This window comes from Castanea sativa, chromosome 10 (assembly GCF_040712315.1).
Source record: "Castanea sativa cultivar Marrone di Chiusa Pesio chromosome 10, ASM4071231v1".
Lineage (NCBI taxonomy): Eukaryota > Viridiplantae > Streptophyta > Magnoliopsida > Fagales > Fagaceae > Castanea > Castanea sativa.
This window is the reverse complement of record NC_134022.1, coordinates 27,925,064-27,935,967: the sequence shown is the minus strand read 5'-3', so window position 1 is coordinate 27,935,967 and position 10,904 is coordinate 27,925,064. Positions and strand designations below refer to the sequence as shown.

The window sequence follows — 10,904 nt, the reverse complement described above, 5'->3', positions numbered from 1 at the left end:
TTTTGTTCTTGCAGTAGCCTTTTTGCCGCATAAATCTTCTTCCAGGCCTTGTGGTCCTGTGATAAGTAAAAACCTTTATAGTTGTAAAAACCTTTATGCAGGGCTTGCATAACAATGCGGTAGCGTTGGTTTTTGTTTTATATGCAATTTGGTTTGGGTCATTCGACGGACCAAGAATCACAATAATGCGATAGTCAAGGGCCAAGATTTAAGTCTCCAAGAGAAAATTTCACACACATTTACACTTAGATTAAGTTAGAGTAAAATTCTATTTTATTTCAAAAAAAAAATCACAATAATGCTGTATGATTTTTGTTCTATAGATCGTTAGATACCAAACAAGCTTTGTGTTTGGATGAAGAATTTTGAGAACTTAACAAATCCTTCATCTGAAAGCAGCATCAGAGCAGCAGGCTTTTAAAGTACAGCAGCCAGATTTCTTGCATTGATCTTTATTCCTGCATAGCATAGCATCAAGTCATCTCGGATATATCCAGTGGCCTCAATCCGGGTTGAACCCCTGATGTCTAATTGCTACAATTGCCAGAACGTTGGAAAAGATTTATACTTTCTTGTCCTGGATAGTAGCGGATACCATAGGTTAGGAAAAGCTTCAGTCTATTTTCTCAGTCATCTGATTTAAATGGTCGTAGCTTACATCGTCTGGGTATTGCTAATGACCCACCAGGATAAAAAGTAACAATGACGGTAACTAATTTAAAATATCATTCAGTCTGTTCCGTAGCAGCACAAAGAAACCTTGACATTCCGGTTATCACGTCTAAATAAATATCAGCAGACAACCTATTTAACACTTTTTCAGAACTCTCTGATCGAGAAATTTGTAACTAGTAGATGCAAAAGTGATAGGAAGTTGTAAACTTACATTCCCACCAATCATAACTTCTCACTTCAATCAGAACATAAGTCCCAAAAGTTAACATGATATGTGACTTATGCACCAATCCCCATTCTCTGAAAGTCTAACAGCATTTAACATACATCAAGAACCTTAAAAATCAATATTATCTTCAGGATGCCAGGCCAGCACATCAAATTGGTAATAAGCACGTGGTTTAAGGCTGAAGCATCAGAAAAACTGAGTAGCCAAAACACCAATAGCATCTTCTGAAAAAATGAAGTAAATATGCAACACGGTTTATCGACAGGCAGTTTAAGATCTTAAAAATCGACATGTGTATTAATTCTTCTTGACTAAAGGTGGTCATGTAGGTCAATCCAACAAATATATTTTGCTCTTAAGGTGTAGTGCACAAAAATTCTCTACTCCCTGGACTTAAACCTCCTAATACTAATAGACACAGCAAGCTGTAACAAAAAGAAGCATTTACAGACATTTGTAGTGGAAGTTAACACTGTCCAAACTTCCATATAAAAACATCATTCCATGGCCCCCAACACTACCACCAGCTCGAGCTTTGCAATCATGCCAAGTATTTAAACATGTTTGGGTTTTCCTTGTCTCTCTCCAGATAGTCACGGGTGATCAAATCTTCAATTCTCTTCTTTATTGCTTTGATATCAGGCTGCACGTTTCCATCCATTATTACATTGGATTAGTATAGTGATGATTACCGGGAAAATAACATAAAATAAATGGCATCATCTGAAATTTCTAGACAACCTCCCAACACTCCAGTTACATTTCAGTTTATAACCAATTGCCCCCTGAAACTATTCTTACCATGTGTATGTTAACCAAAATAAACTAAAGAAGTTGTAGGTTACACCCTACACAAAACTAAGATGCATGCTATGATAGATTTGAAGAATGACAACTATATAAATTGTTTGTGTCTTATGGTCAAGAGTTCAATGGTTTGGCCAATCTTTCTGAGAAAATTCTTTAAGGTAAACCAAGAATGCCAACTACCTAACACTAATATCTTATGGCTTAGGTTTCAGTAGCAGGTGGCTACTTCTAGTTCATTACAAAAATTTCACAAACGTTATAAAAATTAAATAAAAATTATAGTGTCAAGATTGGAAACAGCAATTGGGGTTTGCACCATCACTATAATATTTAAAAATAGCTTCCATGGACAAATTTTAGCAATTTTCAAATTTAACATCATCATACAAAAACAACATATATATATATATGAGAGAGAGAGAGAGAGAGAGGACCTTAAACATTCGGCCCAACTGCTCAACGCACTCCATAACCAACTGTTGGTGACCCAAAACTTTCCGAGACTTCATAATGCGAACAATTGCAGCATCAATAGCGTATCGCCTGTCCTTGTCAACATCTTCAATTACTTTTCTCCTCTCGTCCACAGGTGGGAGAGGTATCTACAATTGAAAGATTTTTAAAAGTTTATCATTTCTAATACAAAGGAAACAATAAATAAATAAAATAAAAAGGAGTTTCCCAATTGGGGGGAGGGGGGTATGAGGAAGGCAGTTGGGAAGATTAAGTTATAAATTAAGTGTGAGAATGCCAAATACCTTAATCCTCCTCATTCTGTCTGTGAACTTGGAATTGAACTCAAAGTTGTCTGTTGTCGAGACAGTCCTTGTGTTTGGCTCCTTAGTCAGGATCTTATACTTGGCACAGGACAAAGAATGGAGCAATCTAACCACATCATCATGGGTCAAGTTCAACTGAGTCATAATTTCTGAATAGCTCAATCTATCAGAATTATTGAATAGCAGCAGGGCGGCAGCCTGTAAAATAGTCAACAGATGCATAAAACGATCCACATGTCGGCAATCCAATAACCCGGTTCCAACCCCAAAATTAAGCAGCAAGGTTTTGTAAATACAATTACCTGATAGGTTGACACAATCAGTTCAATGGGTTTTGAATCAAACTTCCCATTTATGTTGCAAGTGCCCAATGAATAAATCCATGTAAGTTTTCTGTGCTTTGTTCTTGTTTCATAGAATCCCTTGAAAACCTCCACACACCTTACCTGTAACAAGTGCATTAAACAATATAATAAAATACTACAAAACCTCCTACTATATTGCAGAACTACTGTTAGTGCTGAAAATTTAAACATGACCATTCTCTAAGTAAATGTTACCATCTCTGGAGGGAGGCTGAGATCAAATGATTTATAACTTGGCCAGAACCCAGTAGTAAGGACAGTAACCGTCAAATCAATTCCAGGGTTTACATTCGTGTTATTACGAAGATATTCCTCAAAGTTGGTCTGATTTTCCCGTGCTAATGTCAAATCTGTGACCTGGAACCCCCAAAGAAAAAAGTAAATAAAGAAATGCAAAACATAATCTCAACTGACAGCACAATAATGTCAACAGATACAAAATTTAGACCAAATTATCATGACAAACTCACCATTCCCTCCATCTTTGATGTAAATTGTGCACCACACTGCTGCTTTAGCTTGGTTAGTATACTCTTTTCATGGTCTTCATTAGCACTACGATCAAAAAGTAGTCGACGAGCAAGCTTTTTCCTGCAGAGACAGAAGACATAAAATCAGCAATAAATTTAAAATAGACAACTAAATACAAAACTCTAACCAACAGTCTACTAAAAACATAGCGCTTACCGGTAGAATTCTGCAAAGAGGTCTTTGTCACTAATATATGCAAGCAACTTCACGACCTGTAGAAATCAATAGCATAGATTAATTCTAGTGCAAACACCAGTAATATGTAATTGTCATTAATATAACATAGAAACTTATATTGCTACCTTCTCGAGTGTTTCCTCTATGGCTTCATCACTCAGCTTCTCACTCCCACCCTTCTTGAGGATATTATCACAGAACGTGGCTAGTAGTTCTGCACTTGAACTGCCGGCAACAGTTTTGTTGCAAAATACCTCAAAAGCCTCCTTCAGGGCCTATTGAACACTCAAAGAGATTAATATTTTAGAAGAAGACACAGAGTAACAAGGCAATCTAAAAAACTAGTATTTTTCAGCACATACCTTGTGAAACAAACTGTGGTTCAAAAAGCAATCATTCACATATGCCATATACTTATCGTGCAGCTCAATTATTTTTCGGACGAGGACCTGAAGGCCACAGAATTAAATCAATCTTTGACCTCCCTTAACATTCATAAAAATAATGTGTAGGTTGAAGAATTACCTGTTCCTGCACACCGGCCCCATTTGCAGCCTGTAGAAACATGGTAATTAAGAATAAGCACCAAAATTAAGAAATAAGAAACAGATATGGAAAGCCAAAAATACAATAGCAGAGTTGAGAGTATGTTTGGGAACAGCTTATTTACAGTAGCTCATATGCATAGTGTGACTAAAAGCTAAAAGCTAAAAGCTAGCTTATTTCCAAAATGCTAAAAGTTAGATCATTTGCAAAAAAGCTTGAGACAAAAAGCAAAAAGAAAAAAATAACAAATAACAAAAGCCAAACACACTCTTACTATAAAACTGATAAAACAACTTATTTTACAAAACTTATCCCACCATAAGCAGCGAAGGAGAAACAAAACCAATAACAAAAATGAAATGATAAAACTAGCAACTAGCATCAATAAATTTAACAAAAAAAAAATCATTATGCACCATATGACAAAGTATAATGAACATATGCTACCAATACAGGATAATAATTAAATGCCAAAAGAATCACCACAAAATCTGCAAAACGAAAATCATGATAGGAAATATAGCATTGCTCACCAATCATGTTATTTCATTCAATGTTACAATAATTGGTCACTAATTCTTCTATTCTCTATGTACTTACTTTGTAAGTACTAGAAGTTATGCATAACACAGATCAATAAATTCCTCCAATAAACTACAAAGGAACATAAGATTTCTAATCCAAGATCTAAAACATAATAAAGAACTTAAATGTAACCAGTGAGCTCTAGCTCAAATGACACTTCCTCGTTCCATAACAATGAGGTGGAGGAGGGTAAGGTCATGGGTTCGAGACTCATTGAGCGTCGAGTAACTTACCAGTCAAAAAAATAAATAAATAATTCACATGAAACAGCACTTGTGTCACTTATACAAAAAAAAAAAAAAAAAAAAAAAAACGTAACAGCACCTGTATGTCCAGTAGAACTCCAGGGCTGTGTAGCAAACTTTTGTTTAACAACCCCACATTTGCGGGTAGAACAAATTGCACATAACGAACTACACATACAGACTACAAGAATAAACATAAGCTTTCTTGTTTCAAGATCTGTTGGACCTTCTTGAAGAAAGTACATTCAACAACAATTATGTACTGTAAAACTCCATGCCTGTATGGCAACCTATTATTTGACATTCATTCTTTTCCCAGTGCTGCCAATATAATATCTTCAAATAAATAAATATATATATATATACACACACAATTCAGCCAATTAAACTACCATTCAAAAGGCATGGATGCTTAAGTCCTAAACCAATCAGAGGGACCAGTGAGCAAAGTGATATTTGCAACTAGAGAGTTCCTGAGATCTGTGACAATGCATGGCATTTCTGTTAGAATACAAGGTGTCCAATTTTGCAGCATAAAAAGTAGCGACAAACATTGATTATTCATTCGTACATACATAAACTGGTTATATCATACATTGCCAGGAAAATACAAATTATGAATCAACTTAAGCCAAAAAAAATCTGTAATAAAATTTATACACTAATTGAGCCTCAATTTCAGTCCATTCATCCTCACTCTATTAAGAAGACAAAACATAGAAGATTGGAGCTTCCATTAGTAGAATTATCCTCTGTTTAATACAAATATAAGCCCCAAGAATATCCACCAACATGTGCACCAGGCAATTTGCACAATGAGTAAATAGTAAAAGGAATACAATACTTGCAAGCCATTATGCCAAGAAACGCAATTTCTTTTAATAGGAAAATAAAAATGTCTTAATAAAATAAGACCAGAGAACTGCACTTAAAGAGAATAGAATTAACCTGACTACTTGCAGCATCCTCAGCCTGTTGCACCAGGGCTGTACCTTCAGCAGTAACATGCTACAACAGGGAAAACATCAAAAAAGTATTAGTACTAATGTATAAACAAATGAGCATCTACATGTCCTTGTGGTTATAAAAATAAATGTAAGCAGGAAACAACTTACCTGCTTGAATATATTAGAAACAGGATCCAGGCCCTTAGAGATTTTATGGTACAGTCTATACATTCTAGAAAGATCATCCACCTTTAACAGCAAGGTAAACAGAATGGATAAAGCATTAATGATATAACAAAATAGAAGGAAAACAAAAAACCCAAAAGAAAAACATTTATAAAACAAAAACAGAGAAAGGAATATTGCCTAGCACAAGATTCAGAGATAAGTACCTTATCATCTCTCAGCAAAGCACGACATCCAGAATGCTCCTTCTCGAGCAGTTGTGGTGAATATACCACCAACAATTCATGTTGCACTTTCTACAGACCAAACATGAAGCTTTAAATATAAAAGACAACAGCAGCAGATAATCTTCATCAGAGAGTAATGGTAATGTAGCATAACTACTATAACTAATGAGATGAAAGTACTTTCTGCTGGTAGAATTTCCTTCCTAGGTGCTTTAAACAGCCAAAAAAAGAAACTTCAATATAGATATGGGGGCACTTGGATAGTCACAAATCGTGCCACATCTAACATTATATCTGAGGTATTTGTTTTGCACACAGGTTCATTTCTATATTATTATCTCAACATTGGGAGGACATCTTTTTGAAGAGATAACAAATGCATACTAATAAACATTTCCAAGAATTTCATATTGATCCTTCATTTAACTTACCTTATTTATATTTTAAAATTGATAAATGAAAAGTCACCAAATCAATTGAGGCCCTAGTGTTTTCATTGAATAACACCAGCTTCATAGGTCATCTCCCTCTCCCCCTCCCCCTCCCCCCAAAGGAGAAGTGTCACTATATACAGTAACACCACTCCATACATTATCTTTTTCTGGAAGCAGGAGTGTCGGTAAATAAAATATCACTACTCCATAAATCACAAACAAAAATGCCAGCTATTCAAGGGTCTAATATTTATCATATAATATTTGTAAACATTAACTAACCTCCACCAATTTCTGCTCACTGCTTATATGCAGATAATGAGAAACCCTGTCCCTCTCCCTTTTCAAGCACTCCTCAGCCTATACAAAGGAATAAGATAATAGTTGTTAGAATCACAGAGGCTATCAACATAAACAACACTATAATAAAGAAACATTGTGTGCATAGACTTGCCTTCAACATGTAATCAGGACAAGAATCATCCACGATCCAGTTTGATGCTTTACGAGAATAGTAAGCACCAGAGTCTAGAAGCATCTGTGCTTCAAAATCCAGTTCATAAAGCTCCATCTGTCCCATTCCAATTTCAACAAAGATATCGATAACATTCTTCAACAATGCTCTGTCAATCTGCTCTCCTTCGCGTTCTTTATCGATCTGATGGTCCACAACAATTCGTTAGCCAACTCTTACAAATGACAATATGTAAAACTTACACGAATCCAGCATCGAGGAGCAATGAACTTACTAGATTAATTACAGCATCTCTGGCATTAGCTTTTACCTCTTGATAAACCTGAATTTGAAAAAATAGCCAAATAAGGGAATTTTATGAAAGGATGTAAGAAATGTTGTCTACAAGTAAACCTCATAAAATAGCCAAATAAGGTTCCATTAGAGGGACTTGTAACAAACCAGATCACGGAAGCAGGTTAGTCCAACTTCGTTAAGAGCAGGAAGTGACCTCCTTGCAATGAAATATCGATCAAGGTAATGAAAGAAACGTGACAGCCACCTCACCATAACCTTGTGGTTTAACCATCTTCTCACCAGCTCCCTCAGCATGAATTCATCGTGCTTCTCTTTTAGAGACGGCAACACCTGATAAATAAACGAAACCCAAAAAGGGAGGATATCAAGTAAAGAAATCAGAAAAGAAATAGACTCCAATAGCGAGTACAGTATTGAAAGACAAATAGTGATACAACCAAAGGATTATTCAGTTTCTTAACAATCACAATTCACAACTCCTATTCCAAAAATATTCCTCACCGTCTTAGTAATGTACTCCTCAAATGCCTCGCGATACTTGTCGTAAAGCTGTTGAGAGTAATCGTGGGGGGGTTTCTGCGTACACATGTTGTAGATAGTTCTATGCTCAAAATTAAGGCAATAACCCAGCACAAAAACTTCACATATCAAAAGCTAAAAAAACAAAGATCATATCATAAGCACAAACTCAATCGGAAAATTAAAAACAAGGATACGTATAAAGCATCATGTACTCCTCCGAGCTGAACGGAGGCTCCGGCAACCCTTCCAGAATCCTCTTCAACTTCATAATCCCCTTCTCCATATACTCCCAACCTTGGTCCAACTCAATAATCTTGCGCTCCATTGTAGCAAACGCAAACACTCAAATCTACAATCAAAGCCAAAATTAATCACAAAACCTATAATAGCAATAAATAAATAAACAAAAATTACATTCACATAAACACACAGAAAGCCAAACATGTGACCTAAAATTACATCGGACTTCAAGCGAGTGATGTTGTGAAACCCTAATCCTAAAGATTATCAAATAATTTTGCTCAGCTGCAGAGAAAATCAAATAAATTTATATACAAAGATGTATTTCGAAAACCAAAAACAAGGAAATCATACCAAAACAGCTAAATCTAATTCGTGATAAATATAACGAATTCTTCGAAATCGTTTCGCTACAAAAACAAATGAATAAAACCAAAGGATTTTGCAATATGAAATTTAACGAAGTCAGTACCAAAACGCTTCGAAATTCGAATGCGATTGATCAGAAGCCAAACAAAATCTGAACCGAGAAAAAAAAAAAAAAAGAGCTGTAACAGCGAAAAACAATGATCGATTGGAAACAATGCTAGAACTAAGAGGTCGAAGAAATCGATTATCGTGACGAACATACCTGTGAGTTTCTTGGTTGGTGTGTACGGACGAGGATTACAGTAAAAACCCTAACAATCTAAAAGAGAAAGAGAGAAGAAAAACAAAAGAGTCTGAGGAAGATAAATGAGAAATTACTGTTTGCATTTATATAAGGTTTCGATGGAGATAGAATAATGTGCTTCTAGTCGAATAATAAATTCTGTGCACGCATGTGTAGTGGTGGGCACAAGTGGAATCTGTGCCGTTCAAATTGTGGTCTTCTTTGATGGATCGTGCAGTAGTGGTGAAGAGGGTGAATATGGGCCGTTGATTCTGATAGATAGCTCAGTTGTTCGGAAATCTCGCTGCACCGACCTTGGTAGAAAATTTGTATTGTATTTAATCCACGCATATTTCATATAATTTTTTTTTTTTTTAGAAGTGATTCATATTTATTTAATTGATTGGGAAAATTTTGTATTATATAGTAAAATATTTTATGAATATGATTTTATTTTTTTTAAGTATGAATATGAACCTCACAACAATCAAATTATTTTATTTATAAATTAGTTGTAATTTGGTGCAATGCACAACAAAATTATTTTCTTGAAATTAATCATTTTTGTTTTTCTTCTTCTTTTGAATATGTTTTTTTTTCTTGCAATTTGAATTGTTGTTGTAAGTGTGAGATTTATTTCAATTGTTAAATACCTTAATCAAACTATAAACAACTAATTTCAATAAAATAAAAATATTGTGATTCTCACTTTTGGTACTATTTTTTATTTTTAAGAATACATGGCGTGAAATTAAATTTAAGTAAAATATGATTTGAATTTTATTTGAATTTTTTCTCTACCTTAACTTTAATGTAGTATATATTATATATGATGTAAAACTATGTGACTTATGAGTCCAATAGGATGAATTTATACTTTTACTCGTTAAGAATAATAAAACTATTGATTCCAAAAATATGGGATTGCTTATGACTACTTAATATATTAAACTTTTTTTTTTCCGGCTAGCTTGTGTGTTTAAAGCATTTCAAGCACTTGAGTGCTTGACTATTTTCACAAGTGTGTATTTTTTTGTCCCACACAGATCAGGTAATTGCAAAGAGTAATCTCTTATGGCCTGTTTTGGAGTTTAGAGAGGGAGGGGAGTAGAGGGGAGGGGAGGAGAGTAGAGGGGAATAATTACCCTCCATCTTGTTTGGATGTTTTTATAATTAGTAAAGGGGAAGGGAGTAATTAGCCCTTCCCCTTGTTTTTAACATTGTAATTTTATAAATATAATAAGGGTAAATTAGGTAATTTACTTTATAAATAATTTTATGTGCTCTACTCTCCCTCCAAATCTCTCCAATTTGGGGGAATTAAAAATGAGGGGTTGGAGGTAGTTGAAACCCCTCCAAATCTCTCCCCCTCCTTCCTTAAAAAACTCCCAAACAAGGTAATTGAATTACTCCCCTTCCCTCTACTCTACTCCCCCTCCTTTTTTAAACATCCAAACATGCCATTAAGGTGATCTCAAGATGTTGACTAAGGATTTTGAATCCAATACCCCAGGGATCTCATGTAGCCTTATAAATCAGCAGCCACTTTGGATTTAATTCCAAAGTGATGGAATCAATTATGGATCTAAAGGGGCATATTAATCAGATCACTTGTATTTTATTTATTTTTCCTGTTATTCTTTATTTATTTTTCATTCTATTATTATCCAAATCATATTATTTACACCCTTAATTAACAATTTTTTTAAGCAGGTGGCTATTTCTTTGGGTGTATGTAATCTGCTTACGTCACACATCAATTACAGGACTTGAAAGAACATATTAATTACGTTGTTCACAAAATATCAGTTACACTTACTATGGTTTTTGCTCCTTACACTTACTATGAGTTGGCATAAAAATATCATTTCCCAAAAGGGGGCACTTTATTTCCTTTTTTTTAAGAAAAAAATATATATATAAGAGGTTACTTTTATCTTGTTTACTTAGCATGTAAGCAAAAGGTAAGTAGATAAAATATA

General features: G+C 34.6%; 1 protein-coding gene across 2 annotated transcripts; it reads right to left on the bottom strand.

The window, feature by feature from the left end:
• Positions 1-1,173: 1,173 nt before the first annotated feature.
• On the bottom strand, positions 1,174-9,038 carry LOC142613130 (cullin-1). Of its 2 annotated transcripts, XM_075785333.1 has the most exons (21): positions 8,902-8,979; positions 8,743-8,790; positions 8,225-8,379; positions 8,010-8,109; positions 7,653-7,838; positions 7,486-7,533; positions 7,191-7,394; positions 7,019-7,096; positions 6,282-6,371; positions 6,058-6,138; positions 5,891-5,950; positions 4,092-4,121; positions 3,929-4,015; positions 3,692-3,841; positions 3,546-3,601; positions 3,329-3,449; positions 3,054-3,215; positions 2,796-2,939; positions 2,473-2,691; positions 2,149-2,316; positions 1,174-1,547 (listed from the first exon to the last, which is right to left on the bottom strand). In XM_075785333.1, the coding sequence occupies exons 3-21, from the start codon at positions 8,353-8,355 to the stop codon at positions 1,446-1,448; spliced, it is 2,217 nt and encodes a 738-aa protein (XP_075641448.1). In that variant the 5' UTR covers positions 8,356-8,379; positions 8,743-8,790; positions 8,902-8,979; the 3' UTR covers positions 1,174-1,445. The 2 variants fall into 2 exon arrangements, with proteins under 2 accessions (XP_075641448.1, XP_075641447.1); XM_075785332.1 differs by lacking the exon at positions 8,743-8,790 and having other exon boundaries at positions 8,902-9,038.
• Between the last annotated feature and the right edge of the window lie 1,866 nt (positions 9,039-10,904).

Coding starts and splice junctions, on each gene's coding strand:
- LOC142613130 (XM_075785332.1), bottom strand. CDS start 8,355: ATGGAGCGCAAGATTATTGAGTTGGACCAAGGTTGGGAGTATATGGAG. Junction 7,097..7,190: donor GTCCTGATTACATGTTGAAG/GCAAGTCTATGC, acceptor TCCTTTGTATAG/GCTGAGGAGTGCTTGAAAAG. Junction 2,940..3,053: donor TCAGCCTCCCTCCAGAGATG/GTAACATTTACT, acceptor CACTTGTTACAG/GTAAGGTGTGTGGAGGTTTT.